This window comes from Polypterus senegalus, chromosome 15 (genome assembly GCF_016835505.1).
Source record: "Polypterus senegalus isolate Bchr_013 chromosome 15, ASM1683550v1, whole genome shotgun sequence".
Lineage (NCBI taxonomy): Eukaryota > Metazoa > Chordata > Cladistia > Polypteriformes > Polypteridae > Polypterus > Polypterus senegalus.
In genome coordinates, this window is record NC_053168.1 from 94775630 (window position 1) to 94794103 (window position 18474).

The 18474-nt window shown below is 37.0% G+C and overlaps 1 protein-coding gene across 1 annotated transcript in view; it reads right to left on the minus strand.

Annotated features, from left to right (window-relative positions):
• Nucleotides 1–18474, minus strand: part of LOC120515454 (lysophospholipid acyltransferase 1-like) — a 267682-nt gene that overhangs the window by 57106 nt on the left and 192102 nt on the right. The window contains 2 exon segments of the mRNA XM_039736483.1: nt 2869–2940; nt 2943–3060. Coding sequence (XP_039592417.1) covers nt 2869–2940; nt 2943–3060 — 190 coding nt within the window.

Consider the following 18474-nt stretch of genomic DNA (forward strand, 5'->3'; position numbering starts at 1 on the left):
TTGGGCTTACAGGCCCGTGCTCGCTTGGTTCAGTTCTTATTTATCAAATCGATTCCAGTATGTACAGAAATGTGCAGACAGTACTCCATCATTATACACAGAAGTTCAATATGGTGTCCGCAGGGCTCAGTACTGGGACCTTTACTGTTTTCACTTTACATGCTTCCACTGGGATCTCTCATTAGGAAACATAATGTTAATTTTCACTCATATGCAGATGACACCCAGTTATACCTTTCATTTAAATCAAATGAAGTTTCTCCGATGTTGTCTTTAATTAGTTGTGTTAGTGAATTAAAGGAATGGATGAATGAGAACTACTTGTCTTTAAATACAGATAAAACAGAGATGTTAATTGTTGGAGGGAATGACGCTGATCACAGCAATATTTTGTCGTCATTTAACTCAGTTGGAATCCCAATTAATTTTACTGAATCAGCCCGCAATCTAGGAGTTATCTTTGACTCTAGCATGTCATTTAAAGCATATTACAAAGTCGTCCAAAACATGTTTTTCCATCTTAAAAATATTAGGAAATTAAGGCTTTCTAAATAAACAGGATTGTGAGAAATTAATTCATGCATTTATCTCTAGTAGGATTGACTACTGCAATGCGGTGTTCACTGGCTGTTCAAACTGTTCTCTATACAGCCTCCAGTTAATCCAAAATGCGCTGCAAGAATTATTACAAGAACAAGAAAATATGAACACATAACCCCAGTTCTTAAATCTTTACACTGGCTCCCAGTTAAGTTTAGGGCAGATTTCAAAATCCTCCTTTTAACATATAAAGCATTAAATGGCCAAGGTCCAGCTTACTTGTCTGAACTTATCATGACTTACAAACCTGAGCGCACATTAAGATCTCAAGATGCCGGTCTGCTTAGGATTCCAAGGATTAATAAAATAACAGTGGGAGGTCGAGCTTTTAGTTACAGGGCCCCTAAACTGTGGAATGGTCTTCCTGCTTCCATAAGAGATGCCCCCTCGGTCTCAGCCTTTAAATCCCGGCTGAAGACTCACTACTTCAGTTTAGCATATCCTGACTAGAGCTGCTGATTAACTGTACATACTGCATCTCTGTTGTTAGTCATTAGCACTATAACATAAGTAATATTGAATACTAACCCTCACCTATTCTGTTTCTTTTCACGGTACCCAAATGTGGCCATTGGTGCCACGGCCCACCTGCCAAGTTGTTTGCCTGCCTATGGTAAAGTCATCCCTGATGGAGGATCACAGGAATCATGGGAAAGAGGGTCCTTTCATCGAGCAACGTTTCAGCCGTGGCATGGCCAAATGGGAGGCAGCTAGATGGATGAGGTCTCCAGGACTCTAAAAATATCCAAACCTAATTATGTCATATCATCTACTGTTAAACCGTAATTCTAAAATTTTTATTATTATGCTGTCTTAAGGAATTGTTCTGTTCTGTATATTGTATTGTATTGACCCTTATAACTTTGTAAAAGCCCCTCTTTGTCAGAAATTACAGCTTTGAGTCTTTCTGGATAAGTCAATACAAACTATGCCCACCTTGATTTTGGAAGTTTAACCAATTTGTCCTGGCAGATTATCTCAGGCCCTATTAGATGGATGGAATAAATCTGTAAACTGTCATCTTTAGGTCACTCCACAAATGTTCTATGGGGTTTAAGTCTGGGCTTTTGCTGGGCAACTCAAGGATAGTCAAGAATTGTCCCAAAGCTACTCCAGCATTGTTTTGGCTCTATCTCCTTCCCAGTATGCATTTGAGTGCAGTCTGGAGCAGGGTTTCTTCAAGAACCTCTGTCTACTTGTCTGGATTTATTGTATCCTTCCCTCAGTTCTGTCCAGTCTCCTGTCTCGGCTACTGAGAAGCACCTCCATAGCTTGATGCTGCCACCACCATGTCTCAATTAACAGTAAGTATGGTACTAGGCAGGTGATGAGCAGTACCTTGACTTCATTATACATACTGCTTGGAGTTTTGTCTAAAGAGTTCAATTTTTGTCTCATCAGATGAAAGAATATTTCTTCCATGCTCTCTGAGACCTTCAAACATGCTACCTGGTACCTTTTATTCAAGATTGACCTCCATCTAGTCTCTCCACCATAAATGCCTGATTGATGGAGTGCTGCTGAAATTGCCATTCTTCTGACAGGCTCACACATCTCAACAGAGGGCTTCTGAAGGTATGTTAGAGTGACCATTGGGATCTTGGTCACCTCCATGACCAAGGACCTTCTTGCAAGGTTATTCAGTTTGGCTGGATAATCAACTTAAAAAGAGTATTAGTGGTTTCACACTTCTTCCATTTCACAATTATTGAGGCCGATGTGATCCTGGGAAAACTTAAAGCTTTAGAATGGTTTTATACCTATGCTTGATCTGTGCCTCACCACAATTTATCACGGAAGACTACAGAGCAATCCTTGGATTCCATGGCTTGGTGTTTGCCCTGACATGCATGGGTGAATTGTGGGACCTTTTATCACAGGTGTATGGCTTTCTAAACTACATCCAATCAATTCAATTTGCCACAGACGGATTCTAATGAAGTGATGAGTCACAACAAAGGGTTTCAATACTTATATAAATGAGAGATTTTAATTTTTGATTTTTAATAAATTTGCAATCCTTTCTAAAAACATGTTTCCATTTTGTCATTATGGGTTTGTTGGATGTAGAGCGATGGGCAAAAACCATAAATATATCAATTTTAAATGAAATACACAACACAATAAAATGCGCATAAAGTGAATACTTTCTGAATCCAATATATATATTAAATATTCTAATATGTCTTCAGCAAAAAATCTTTTGTCTGTTGTTTACTTTTATAAAATTATTGTTTAAATAAAGCAGCAAAAAAAGGCTTATCTTACCTATTGTCCAAGCAAAGTAGTACTTTGGTTTTCTAGCTTGTATTGCAATATAGGAACAACAGAGCCGTGATAAAACGATGCCTTGCTCATGGACTGCTCATTCAGCATGTGAGCAACAGAGGAGGATTTGCCAAGAGTAAGAAATAAAAATACTGACACACCACAGATTACTAATTTACGTATAACAGGTCCCTAGAAAACAGAAAAAAAGAAACATACAGGTAAGATTCTGTAAAACAAACAGTGGCACTGTGCCAAAAGACATCATAAACAGACAATGTGTAAATGATTCAGTCAATGACTGTACTGGAAATCATACCCAGGTTCCTAGAGCTATAAGTCAGTAGTAGTAAAACTGCCTTAGGCTCTGGCTTTATGCAGCCTTCTAATGGAAACTGCAGATTTTTTAAATTCAAATATAGTTCATGTCAAAATATTTGTAGCAGTACAGCAAATGATATTTTCAGTCTTGACTTTTGATCAATTACCTTTTGAGCAACTAATTTGTAAAGTATAATCAACTACCATTTATAGTATGTAATGTAAATAAGAAAATACTTTTTTTATACTATTGGAAACAATTACTATTGGAACATGAGGATGAACCCACAGGAACCTGTAATCCACTAAGAATCAGTGTTAATTTGGGTGTTATCTTTGATATTAAAAAAACCTTTGTCACATTATACTATTTCAGTCCTTCAAAATAACACCAGGTTAACTATGGTAGATTTTTTAATTTGCAGGATATAATGGTGCTAGTTAATTTATTTGTTTTGAAAAGAAAATGGCTTAGACTAATGCATTACCATGAATCTGTTCAAATTACTTTTCTACCCCACAGCTAATTCAAAAATATGCAGCAAGGATTGTAATTACAAATGAATGGTTGTACCAGATAGTTCAAGAAGTCTCTGCATTTTCTTCCTATTCAAAATATTTTGTGTAATATAAATATTTGTAAATAATTTTGTCCTCTTCATGTTTACCTCATCAGTTCCTCTAAACTGTGATCATAACATGCAGAATGTCTTAAAAGAATGAATACAATTACTCAAAAATAAAGATTCCATTATTGGATGATAACTTTTGTATATAATATTGTTTATCTTCTACTATACAGTGGTTATTAGTTTTAAAGCAGTATTAAGTATACTTCTTAGTCTGCAGAATGAGAATACAGAAAATGAAAACTTAAGATGTGATATTCTAAACACACTGATTTTCTCTGAGTAGGAAGCTGGTTGAAATGAAAACAAAAAGCCTTACTGTTACTCTAGTACTTAGTCTGAGAACCCCTAAAGCTGTGTATTCTCTTTGTTAAAGAAAGTGTGTTATGTGTTCAACTGAAAAATTGGAATTGAGTAGGCATTTTATGCAGGAGCTTCCTCTTTTCAATAGTTAGAATTTATAATATCAAGCTTGGGTCACAAAGTTGCACAGGAGAGTACAGCAGGTTTTCCGAGAGGTAGAAACTTTATTGCTATTCTGGCAGATACAAACACAAGTCTCTTTCAAAGACAATCTGGCCTCACAAGGAACAGCTGTCAAACTTGACAGATCAGGCCAGACTCCTGCTCAAAAGAACACAAATTCATCTTCATCAAGGGGGTACAACAGCTCGGTAGCAGCAGCTGGAGCAGAGGGAGTCTGGGGGGAAGAGAGACAGAAGAGTGAGACCTCAGGATGGCCGTGGCTCAATCTTTTAAATGTTCAAAGCCCCATGCAAGGAGCACATCACGTGCTAAGCCAGCAAACCTGCAGCTGATACCGCAAAGTGGAGCAGGAAGAGTGTGTTTGTTACCCATTGAAAAAATGTTTAAGAGGGGGTATCTGAAGGGCTGCCACATCACCCTGCAGCAGCAGTCACAATAAGTCTGAGATCAGTGATTGATATTTTGTAAATTTTCTTTCGTTTTTCCAAACCAGGAATGCAACACCTGTGTTATGTTGGCTTTTTCAGAGGCTTGCTTAGAAGAGGCTTACTTTCAGTTGTCATTTAAACTATTCAGCACCTTGAGCTCAAATACATACTATGCAGGGGCATCAGATCCCAAAGTTGGAGATCCCATTTTTTGTAAGACCTTCCAGAAGTAGGACAGCAAATCTAATAACTCTGATGTGGTCACCTGATGAATCACATCTAAACTAATCTGCAGGTCACCTATCTTCTTCTCCTCTGCAGAACAGACTGCTTGATTCTAATCACTCAGACTTCAAAAAAGGTCATTCCATTGAGATAGCTATAGTGACTATACTCAGCATGTTACAGCTAGCTAGTGCTACCAAAATATCATTAAAACTCATCAAGCATCATTTCCAGCTTAACCTGGCAAAGACTGGCCTACTTGTTATCCCTGTCAGCTGGGTCTATTCAACAATCTAACTCTGTTCAGTTTAGCTCATTATTGCTAACACCCACCAAGTCAGTATGCAACCTGAAGGTGGTGAATGATGACCAAATATGCTTTGGTGACCACAATGAGACTGTCTTCTTGCAGATTCATTCTGTATAACATCAACAAGAGCACACCATACTGTATTTGACAGAGTATGCAGTACAACTCCTGGCCCAGGCATTGGTCTTATAACACAACTAAAAGTCATGGTAGTGTGTTGAGACAGCCCCCGACTCAATACAATTATGTAAGTGAAGTCTGTGAGTGAAAACTGCTAGACAGGTCACGTGGTGCGACAGGGGCTTTAGTTGAGTGTTGTGCAGCATCCTTAGCACTATGTTTTCCCCAGTTAAAATGAATCAAAAACACTGAATTCTTTCAACAAGAAAAAATTGTATTATATCTAACAGAAATACCAAAATGACAACATAAATACAATACAAAGGTATGTCTAATGTCCGCTACTGTACTGATGTAGATTAGTACACATACAGTACTTTGTGTAATGTTTTTAGACAGTCAGAAAACTCACAGCACTATGTTGCAATTTGGACAGCAGAAGTCTGTTCCTTTGAGCACTTTTCTTATATTATTTTATTGCCTGCACATAAGTGGGTACAAAATCAGTGCCTGGGCCGCACAATCGATATGCCCCCCTTGCGTTACTTATAGGCTACCACAGCACAAGGCTTAGCTTACATCCACATTTCCCTAGTAAAGAATTTTGACATTTGCAACATTGTGAACAGTGCTTAAGGGGTAACATCTTGCTTGTCCTTGCACTTGATCATAATTATTTTGCCTTTTTATCATCTAGCTACTGTTGCACCATGGTGTAGCTTCACGCAACCGAATTCACTGGGCACATCATGCGGTTCAGTTGTACATTGCTCTATCATGCATCAATTTCACTTTCCATGTCAAAGTCTGATGGCTAATTCAAATCTTTATCACCATCACTGGATTCAAGCAATGATTCAGTTTCAATTTGTTCTAAAATTGCCTTTAAATCTTTTCATTTGCCATTTTTTTCATTGTAGGCTCTGTCCCGTTAAGGAATATTGATGAGTTACCAAAATGTGGCAGAAAGCCTAGAAATACTCATGTTTTTTTTTTTCTTGCTGCAAGATATTATTTCATCCATTAGGTGACAGCAGAATACTGTCCCAAGAGTTATTCAGGCTTATAAATCATATTACGAGTATTATACCTTACCCCGAGTCTGATTATCTAAAGCCTGGCAGATACATATTAATTTGAATTGCATTAATGTTATTAAGTTAATTAATTTAACATATGCTGCAAACAGGTCTCTTTTGACATCCACAATCCATGGACCAGTGGCTATAAAACTTAAAATACATACTCTAAGCTTATTGTAGAGAGGTGAGCGCCAGGACAAATACATCAAGGAAACACTGGATTTTCACAATGCTGGGAAGTGTGCAATGAGTACAAATAACACCCACATTGTCTTCCATCCACAACAAATACACCCAAGACTGCATCAGCAACAGATGTAAGCAAACAGAACAACATCCTACACAACACAATGCTGCAGGATTGTACTTTAACAAAACAAATGAAGGTTGTATCAATAATAATAACAAATAATAATAATACATTTTATTTGTATAGCTCATTTCCCATGCTCAAGGAGTGTCACAGAGTCTCACAAAGAACAGCAGGTATATGTAACATTGGATACAAATGAGTCCTGAATAGAACACTAAACATATAGATACAGGATATACAAAAGCATTGAATGGAATAAAAGACAATAAGCCAGAGTAAAATACTAAATTCAATACCAAAAGAAAAGCCTAGCAAATAACATAATTTGTGATATAACAGACACTCAAATTATACTGAGCATTTAGACAGACAGGAAGAATGAAAGAGGAGGAAGAATATCAGGTTAAGTTAAAAGTGTCTTTAAAAAGATGAGTTTTAAGTTGTTTTTAAAAGAATGAATAAAGTCAGATGATCTAATTACTTTATCTAGGTAAGTCTGGGCACTATAAAGCTAAAGGCCTTGTCGCCTACAGAGTGAAGGTTAGTGTGAGGCACAACAAGATTGCCAGAATCAGAGGGCCTTTGTGGGCAAACAGGAGAATAGTGATGGAGAATTTCACTGATGTAGTACAGTGCAAGGCCATTTAAAGCTTTATACAGTAGGTTAATAATAGAATTTTATATTCAATCCTGTAAGACAGGGAGCCAGTGAAGGTGAAGCAGGATGGGTGTGATGTATTCACTGTTGTTGGTCAGTGTTATGACTCTTGCAGCAGAGATTTGAATCAACTGGAACTGTGATATAAGAATAGATGTGGCACCCATCAGTAGGGAGTTACAATAATCAATGCACAATTTAATAAAAGCATGGACAAGTTTCTCAGCATTAAAAAAGAAGAGGAATGAATGAACACAGGATATGTTATGAAGGTGAAAGTAGGAAAGTTTCTTAATGTGGTTTATGTGGGTGGAATAAGAAAGAGTGTAATCAATAAAGACACCAAGTATTTTTGCATTAGAAGAAGGTCTGATGCGATCACCATTAAGATTAACTGAAAAGGAGCTCATTTTCTTAAGTTTCACTTTAGTGCCAATTTGCAGGAGTTCAGTTCTGTTACAGTTTAATTTTAAAGAGTTCTGCTCTATCCAGATTTTAATTTCACTGAGGCAAGTTGTAAGCTCAGAAAGCCCTGATGAAGTTGTTGAATTATTTACATTTTTAATTTTATTGAGGAAAAACTGTAGGGAATTTTTCACAGACTTTAGTAGATGAAGTAATTGGGCTAGATGCAGGTCGAAGTAGTTTATTCATTACAGAGGGTAAAACCCACTTTCTATTATTCTGCTATAATATGTGTTCTTGGCTGCAGTTAGTGCATCCCTATATCCCATTTGATGTTCAAAGAAAGCTTGGATTTATATGTTGTGGCCAGTCTTACGTGACACTCCCTCAGTGCGTCAGCCAGCTGCTTTCATAGACTGTCACTGTGAATTGTACCATGGAGCTGAGCGCTTAAAGGAAACCTCCTTATTCTTTAAAGGAGCTGTTTTATCTAGTGCTGAAAGAAGGGCTGTGTTATTGTGGTCACCAAGATTATCTAGTGTTGATGGAATAGGTGAAGACATATACAGATCAGAAACAGAACTTGCAAGGACAGTAGGACAGATATTTTAAGGTTTCTGAGAGAAATTTGATGTCTATAGGTCAGAGGAGGGAGAGGTATCATCAGAGAGACCAAAATCACAATTATAAGTGTTTCCCAACAGGCAAGACAGATGTGCAGATCAGGTCCAATCAACATGTTACACCAAGTCAAAACGGTCCAGTAAGGATAGGAATTCATTTCTTAGCTTGCATGTAGTAATTTCAATATACTGTAGATGTTGAAATTTACAAGAAGACTGACACTTTGCGATAGGGAACTTAAGTGGGTTAATAATTCAGATCAGATAAAAAAAAATGCATTGTATTTTAGGGGAAGATAGAGAACAATGATAAAGGAACTGATTTTGTTATTATCTTAAGAGCCATACACTCGAAAGACAATGGGCAGTCAATTAGGATTTGTTTGATGTTTAGTTCCGCTTTAACAATTACTATGACTCCTATGCCTTGTCTTGAGCTGTGAGGCTCTGCAAAGCAAATGTATATGGATGGTGTCACTTCCGTGAGAGATGTAGAATCGTTTGGTTTTTGCCAGGTTTTTGTTAGACTACTATAGTTTGTAGTCTGAAATGAAATCTCATATTACCAGCGTTTTGCCATTAAAAGGTCTTGAGTTAAACAATACAATATTAGCTGACGAGGGTTCATTGTGGACAGAAAAATGAGCAGAGATTATTTTAACAAATTGCAGATTTGGCACAGATTTTGACACTCCTATTTCCAAAGCCATGAACAGGATGGCAAATTCCTGAACAAATGCTGCCACTGAACTTTTCATTCACAGCTTGGCGTTGGCAGTGACCTGACCCGTGATGTAAATATTTCGGGCTCTGCACAATACCAGTGTCTTTTAGAACATTTCACTCTGACCACTTGCAATCAAATATGTGCAGAGTGACACAAAAAACAAAAACAGTTAATTTGGTTCTGCTCAACAGGAAGTCTTGTCAGAAGTGGGTACCCATAGAAGCTGGTCTTTTGTACTCTGCTCCATACTCTTTTATGTTATACTAGCCAACCCGCGGCATACCATACGCCGCATAATCAGGCCGGTTTTTTAATGATTTTTAAGCACAGGGAGAAAATTAACATTTGAACAATTGGTAATGTAATAAATCAGCAAGAAAAGCAACATTGTAACAATGCAAGGAACTAACCAACGCACAATCGTCCGTGACTGAAAACTAGGGGACCGCCATCGCTCATGTGCCCACCTCCAACTCGTCACTTGAGTCGTTGTCGTCTTTGCACAGTCCAGATGCACCTGTGACTCACATAGACTTTCCGTGTTCCTGCAGGAGCATCTAAGAAGACGCATGTTTTTTGCGGATGTGACTTGCTGTATGTAGCGTGTAAAACAGTTGGCTATGGTGCACGCGGTCGTGTGTCGTAACCGAAAATTCAGTTTTTAAAGACTGCTTACTTCATTGTGTTTTAACCTCAGTTGTAAAGTTGTATTCTTTATTATGTAAAGCACTTTGAGCTACTGTTTGTATGAAAATGTGCTATATAAATAAATGTTGTTGTTGTTGTTGTTTTAAAGAATTGTTTTAAGGATCCCATGGGATACCCCTCGCAAACCGTTTTACACGCTGCATATGGCGATTCACCTCCGGCGTGGCTCCATCTTGCGTGCGCCATAGGTGTCTTACTTGTTGGCGGCTTAGTGAATCCACGCCCCTTCCGGCGTGCTTTCCATGGGTGTCTTGCCTTAGTCAATTATATATATAGATGTGAATATCAATGTCCTTGATATTCCCCCACACTCATCATTTGAATCTGAACACCCATAATAAATAAAACATGAACATACCACTGGTAATGGAAGATCTTAAAATAAACAAAATTATAAATAAATAAAAATAAATATAAACTTAAATTCAGATCCCGAGATCCACAATCTACCGTTTATTATTACTATTGTTAAACATAAATTTTGATGAAATATTAAATGAGGTGAGCCTATACAGTTTAAGCAAAAGAAGATTAAGAGGTGAAATGATTGAAGTGTTTAAAATTATGAAGGGAATTAGTACAGTAGATCGGGACCGTTTAATTATAAAATGAGTTCATCAAGAACACTGGGACACAGTTTGAAACTTGTTAAGGGTTGTGACGGATGCCCCTTTTGCACTGAATCTGGGGAACCTGCCATGGGAGGCTCATTACATTTCTCAGAACACTTGGTGGCAGCCACACTGGGCGGTATCGGGGCCACAATCATGGAACACCGAAACTCATGCCTTGGAATGCAGCGACACCCAGAATTGCAGCCTAATTAGGCTAATTACCACCTGAAGCACTTCCAGGTGGGCTATAAGAGGAGCCAGCAGCCACCACTCAAGGAGCCAGAGTCAGGAGATGGGAAACGAAGCTGCCGAGAGGAGTGGAGGAAAGGAAGAGTGTTTTTGTGGTTTTGTTTTTATGTGTCCTTTGGAACTGTGTTGTGCCTGTGGGACTTAAGGAAGACGTGCCCCACATGTGAATAAATAAAAAGTTTATTTATTTTACGTGTGCCTCACGGTGTCAGTCTGTGTCGGGTCAGTGCCCGTATAGCGCATTTTCACATGGTAAATTTCACACAAGCATTAGGATTATTTTCTTTACACAAAGAATGATAGACACTTGGAATAAGCTAGCAAGTAGTGTGGTAGACAGTAAGACTTTAGGGACTTTCAAAACTTGATGTTTTTTTGGAAGAAATAAGTGGATAGGACTGGTGAGCTTTGTTGGGCTGAATGGTTTGTTCTCATCTAGAGTGTTCTAATGTTCTAATAACAACAATTGAAACCATCAGGCAAATAGTCCCTGACATATGCATGAAATAAGAAACATACCTGTATTTACTTTGTTAATAATAATATTAGCGGCAATAAGAAGTAATAGGAGAATATCTATGAAAAGAGATTAAGCATTATGGTTGATGACATGTCTGGTTCCGTAATATTATATGTCTTGTTTGCCACAATATGCATACTCCTCTAGGCATTTGTATTACACATTTTGATGCTGTTTAAATGCTTGTTTCATCTACCACTATTCAACAGAGCTTTGAAGTACAAATAATACAAAACACTGACTAAAGCTGGATTTTAAATAAGCATGTCACTTGAGGGTTTTAAAGCCTAATGGTTAAGCCTATGGTTAAATAAAGTACTAAGAGAGTTTCAAATCCCTAGGGTAAAAGTAAACACAACACATACCATGAATTCATGGGCTACATGAGCAGTTCACACAAAGCTCAATAAATGGAATTTTGAAACCACTGGGTGACATATAAAATGCAAAGATGGCTTTGAAACCCTTGGGTAACATGCACAGTTCAAACAAAATGCAAAGCAGGTTTTAAATCTCGGGGGTGACATGCACAGTTGACATGAAGCTAGATGAATGAAATTTTGAAATGCTGGAGTGACATGTGCAGTTCAAACTTAACACACAGCAGGTTTTGAAATATCGGGGTGACATGTTCATGTCAAGAAAAATATAAATCCAAACAGTAACCCTGAGGTGACATGCACAGTTGGCATGAAGCTTCATGAACTGAATTACTATTAAACACTCTGTCAATATGGCACAGTGACAGAGTGTGACACTAAAAATGATTATCGGTGTCAATTAGTTATAGTTACTGTTAGCGGTGTTACTCAAGTGCTTCATTTACTTTCATCCACTGCTTATTTATTATTATGGATTGAGGCACCATTTAGTATAAACCCATATGTATGACTTACTTCATTCATAACTGTATACAGACTTTATGCTGAAATTCATACACCATCTACAGAAATACACACAAGTATCAGAATCGCTTCATTTCACATGTTATTTTCCAATTTTCACTTGTTGCTGCTTATGACACATAACTGATATTCTGTCTTATACACTGTACATGCAAACATTTAATAGCAAACATTTATGAAATTTTCTGTAACAGACTTGTGATTTTCTTAAAATTACCTACCATTGGCAGTTAATCAATAAAGGTGAAAAATCAAGTAGGATGTGTGGACTGTACTGTAAGTTTATTGGTGTTAGTGTGTATAAAAGATTAAAAATGTCTTATATTCTAAATGGTGCAGTTTTTTCTTGATCTTTTTCTAAAGGCAAGTTCTTCTCATTATATTTGTTATTTATTTGATATTGGTTAAGTTTGATTTACTTTAATAAGTAAATCAAACACACACTACTAAGGGATTTCTTCAAAATGTCACATATATTGTCTCTTTCTTTCAGATATGTAATAGAAGCCACAGCATAGAGAGGAAGAACTGTTCTTGCGTGTGTGAGAACTGTTAACATCTGAATTTGATGATTGCATATAGTGCTGAACTGACCTGATAAAAGGTCATAAAATGAATAATTCCAAATCTATACTAATAAAAGGCAAAGCCCTCACTGACTCACTCACTCACTCACTGACTCATCACTAATTCTCCAACTTCCTGTGTAGGTAGAAGGCTGAAATTTGGCAGGCTCATTCGTTACAGCTTATTTACAAAAGTTGGGCAGGTTTCATTTTCGAAATTTTACGCGTAATGGTCATAACTGGAACCTATTTTTTCGTCCAAATACTATAATAGACGTCTGCTCGATGGCCGTGGGAGGCGGAGTTACGCGATTGGTATTCGCGAGATACAAGTTTAATGAGAAGACACGAGGTATAAACGAGACTTTGGATCACTTTGTTGCAGAGTTAAAATTGCTGTAGCAAGAAACTTTGAAGTGCCGGGTCTTAGCTAACATTAAATAAAGTCGTGGACATCGCAAGATCGCACGAGCACAGCTGAGAAGCTTCGATGCATGTACTCCGAGCGGCTCGCGTCAACTGTCTTTGCAGGACTGGAAAAGATTAAATTAAGTTCATACACACGCTACCGCTAAATATTCACAGGCAATTTCCACAACTTACTACCGGGAATGCCTGTTGAACATCTTACATTCACGAGTTCCGATTTGGGTGGTGAACACTTCGATGAATGAAAGCTGTTATCTTTACAACGGTAGACAAACATGGTATATACTTGAACACAACACGTCCTCCAAATACGAACCTGATTGAAAGAAATAATGCTAATCAAATCCTTGATGACAGCAACACTCATAACGGTCACAAGACTATTACATTGACAATCATGTTACGTTATTTTTAAAATGTTTCCTTTTCTTAGCACAAGCACAGCTGAAAAGCTTCAATGCATGTACTCCATAACGCGTTAAAAAAATAACGCACTTAATCACACTTTGCATTCTAAGCAAAGGGTAGCTTTTGTCAATGCATGATTTCCTGGTACATCGATTACATTGATGCACACATCAGAGCTACAAAAATGTAAGAGTCGGAAGAAAGCGCGTTTCTAGGACTGATCGGAGGGAAATTTCATTTCAAAAGACTACCTGACGAAAGCCTTGATAAAAGCGTGGTTTAGTGCAAACTGTGCAAAAATGAGTTTGCATACCACCGAGGCACTTCAACCTTACGGTTCCATCTAAATGCAAAACATGTTACTGCGAGCACAGAAACTGTGTATGCTGTTAGCACAAGCAGTACGGGTTTGAGTACCAACAAAAGGTGTCGGCAGCCCAAACCTCATGAAATGTCTGGCTTCAGGACCAAAATTAGTAAGTCAACATAGGTCAAACTTACAAATTCTCTCGCAAAATACATTGCTTTGGACTGTAGACCACTAACAGTGGTGGAAAATGTGCTACATTTAATGTATTTCAAGTAGAATTCAACAGCTTTATGACATTGAAAACAAGCAAAATTAGATGCATTACAGAAAGCGGACTTTGTGACTCTTACTGGGGATCATTGGACTTCTGTGACCGTTAGTAATTCTAATTACATCTAATTACAAAATGTTCAATGATCACACTGTTTTAACCTAATGTACAAAATAATTTTGGCTAAGGTTACTCACAGTTTAAAGGTGAAGCTGGTCAAATTACCTTTTATGTTTCTGCCTTATTTTTTTAAGAAGAAAAACTGCACTTTAATGTTAAAATTTTTGTTATTATTATTTAAAGACAATACCATTCTGAAAATGTACTTAAAGTACTTAAAATACCACATTTTTTTAAGTCTGCCCAATTTTAGCCAGGGATCATAGTTTTGTTTCTGTTTTGAAATGAAATGCAGTTTAAATGCATTTTTTTTTCAGAAATTAAAACAGCTTGAGTTTACAATATTCCTGTCCATGTCCATTATTTGATTCTGTCGCCCACTAAAACCCTTTTAAATTAAAAAACAACATTTGCGATTTGGGGCAAATTTTCATGTGTGCTTACATTCAATCAATGAAGATTAATTAATTACACAGCCTCTAATTAATTAGATTGATTTTTTTAATCGAGTCCCACCCTTAATAGATATATATACAGTAATCCCTCCTCGATAGCGGGGGTTGCGTTCCAGACCCCCCCGCGATAGGTGAAAATCCGCGAAGTAGAAACCATATGTTTGTATGGTTATTTTTATATATTTTAAGCTCTTATAAACTCTCCCACCCTGTTAACATTATTAGAGCCCTCTAGACATAAAATAACACCCTTTAGTCAAACGTTTAAACTGTGCTCCATTAAAAGACAGAGATGACAGTTCTTTCTCACAATTAAAAGAATGCAAACATATCTTATCTTCAAAGGAGCGCCATCTGGAGCAGAGAATGTCAGAGAGAGTGCTCGCTAAGAAAAAGCAAACAATCAAAAAATCAATACGTGCTTTTAAGTATACAGAAGCACCGCGATAAAACGGCATTTTGTAGAGAAGCGTCCGTATCCTCTGTGCAAACAGCCCCTCTGCTCACACCCCTTCCGTCAGGCAGAGAGAGTGAGAAAGATAGAGAGAAGCAAACAATCTCAAGCACCGCGCGGGAAGCATATCTTATATCATTGAGGAGTTTTAGTTAATATGTAATACATGCTCTGATTGGGTAGCTTCTAAGCCATCCGCCAATAGCTTCCCTTGTATGAAATCAACTGGGCAAACAAACTGAGGAAGCATGTACCATAAATTAAAAGACCCATTGTCTGCAGAAAGCGGCGAACCAGCGAAAAATCCGTGATATATATTTAGATGTGCTTACATTTAAAATCCGCAATAGAGTGAAGCCGCGAAAGTCGAAGCGCGATATAGCGAGGGATTACTATATATATATGTAGATATGTATATATATATATATGTGTGTATATATATATGTAGATATGTATATGCATACTGCATATATATGTGTGTGTGTCTGTGTATATATATATTTATATATATATATGTATGTGTGTATATATATGTGTATATATATATATATGTATCTATATACAGTATATGTGTATGTGTGTATATATATGTTTATATGTGTGCAAAGCGTGGGTATTTTGCTAGTATCATATATACAGTATCTACGTCTGAGGTTTTTTTTTTTTTGACATCATAGACCATAAGGTGCATACTAATTCTGTGTGAGCAGGAATACTCAATAAAACTGAATAAAAAAAAATAAAGTGACGGTGGGATACGAGGAAGGCACACCAGCATTTGTGTGTCAGCTTTTATCCCTCCAGTTCCATTGCCTCAAAACACCACTTACATCTACAGTTATTCCAAGTTTCAAATAAAAACTAACAGCATCAGATCACTAGGGCGGTAGTATGTTTCGTGACTGAGAGAATAAAAGTAAAAAAAAAAAAGGTAACTTTTATAAGTACAGTACTATAAATGTACACTGTCTGTTAGAGACGCAAATCAAATGTATGTGTGTATTGTATAATATTAACAATAAGATCAGCTCACTACTGAAAACAACAAATATAGGAGGCAGTCAGGATCGAACTGAGGACAGTTGATTACAAGTCAGCAAATCCTTCGAGTACGCCACGAAAGCTGTTATATCGTCCTTGAGCCTTTTGTGAAAGTGTTCATTTGATCTTTGGACTTCAGGCTTCACACATTCTATAGTTTATGGCTACATTTTGTAACATTTATTACTAAAATATGAAAAAGTTTCTGTTTTAACAATGCGTTTACACAGATTACTGTAGAAACGGAGCACACATGAAATGCATGTGTTCCAAATAACGATCTATTATTTCCACTCTAAAACTCCAGCAGTTCACTTCCAGATAATCAAACAAGGCATGAGCTAGAAGAAGTCTGTGAACATTCTGTGACGGTGGGGGGATGGAATAGCAGGCTGCTTGCTGCTTGTCTTAATCGGCACATTTACAGGACAAAAGATGCTGACGGAGAGGTGCAAATGGATTTAAGGTGGGCGGGATTTGTGAGTTTTCTCATAGGCTCTGGTAATTCTAGTGTTAATGGTGCCTCACAATTTTATCTTTAGTCACATACTGTATGACCATCTAGAAAAAAAAAATAGTATTTTTTTACTTTTTAGTGGATTTTTCAATAAAATCACATCACTTAAAAATCTTTTTCTTATATATATATTTTAGCCACCCTAATGCCACAAAGTTACAAAAACCTTGACTTCGGTGGGGAGGTGATTTGACAGAAATGTTATTAGTGACAGAGTGGAATCAACCGTATGATCTTAAAGTGAAATGTAACATGTTCATTTCTCATTTCAGAAAACCCTAACCATGGTGAAACCTTACACGTGTGAAATACTAGAAATGTGCATTTGTCTACTGGAGAATGAAACCTTCAATATTTCTTAGAAGAAAAGCCCAACACTTTTTCCACTGAGCCAATATTTCCACATTAGATAGATAGATAGATAGATAGATAGATAGATAGATAGATAGATAGATAGATAGATAGATAGATAGATAGATAGATAGATAGATAGATACTTTATTAATCCCAAGGAAAAATTCACATACTCCAGCAGCAGTATACTGATAAAAAACAATGTTAAAGAGTGATAAAAATTAAATAAAAATGAACTTGTTTAGGGCGGCAAGGTGGTGCAGTGGGTAGCGCTGCTGCCTCGCAGTTTAGAGACCCAGGTTCGCTTCCCTGGTCCTCCGGGTGGTGCTCCAGTATCTGTCCAAAGTCCAGTCTAACATGCAAGTTAGGTGCATTGGCGATCCTAAAATGTCTCTAGTGTATGCTTGATATGTGTGTGTGCACGCCCTGCGGTGGGCTGGCACCCTGCCCAGGGTTTGTTTCCTGCCTTGTGCCCTTTGTTGGCTTGGACTGGCTCCAGCAGACCCCCGTGACCCTGTAGTTAGGATAAAGCAGCGTGAATAATGGATAGGATGAATTTGTTTGTTTTGGTCTCGAACCTCTGAAAATTTGATTGAACATCCACTACACTAACCACTTGACCAATGCTGATTAACTGTCGTATTAAAGTAATCTGGCAAAACTTCAACATCAATTGATAAAAATTATTTTTTAATAATTTTTTAAACCTTCAACCGTTTGATTGAAAGTCCACCCACTAGCCAGTTCACCAACACAGCTAATTCATATATGTGTGTTGGCTACAATGTTATTATAGTTTTGCCTTTTTATGTTAGTTTTTATTTCTATATTTTTTTCTGATCTTACTTGGAAATTCAGTTTAGCTTTAGTTTTCCTTCAGCATGTATTTTTATTTTTAATTTAGTTTTTATTTCACAATGACATTTCTATTTTATTTTTATATCTATTAATTTCAGTTTTAGTTTTAGTAATTATGGCATGGAACTACTACGGAGTTTAATTTTGTGTCACAATCATACACAACTGTACACTTAACTGATTTCCATATGAGTCTAATGTTGGTGGAAGCTTACTACACTTCTTGGTTTACTATCTGATTTTGTTTTTGTCTGATAAAAAAACATAATCAAAATTAGATACTGAATATAAACAATTTTACACAATTTTATAATTTTTAAAATATTTTCCACGTCATTTGTGCTGAACAAATGTGTGCAGACTGTTGGTACTCTATATCTTTTTTTATTGCCCAAAATATGGCAATTTGTAATGAAATGTATGTGGATTTTAAGGTTTGAGTGTTTTTTTTACTTAAAATGTCTACATCACACAAAATATCTTGCTCTAAGACAATGTGC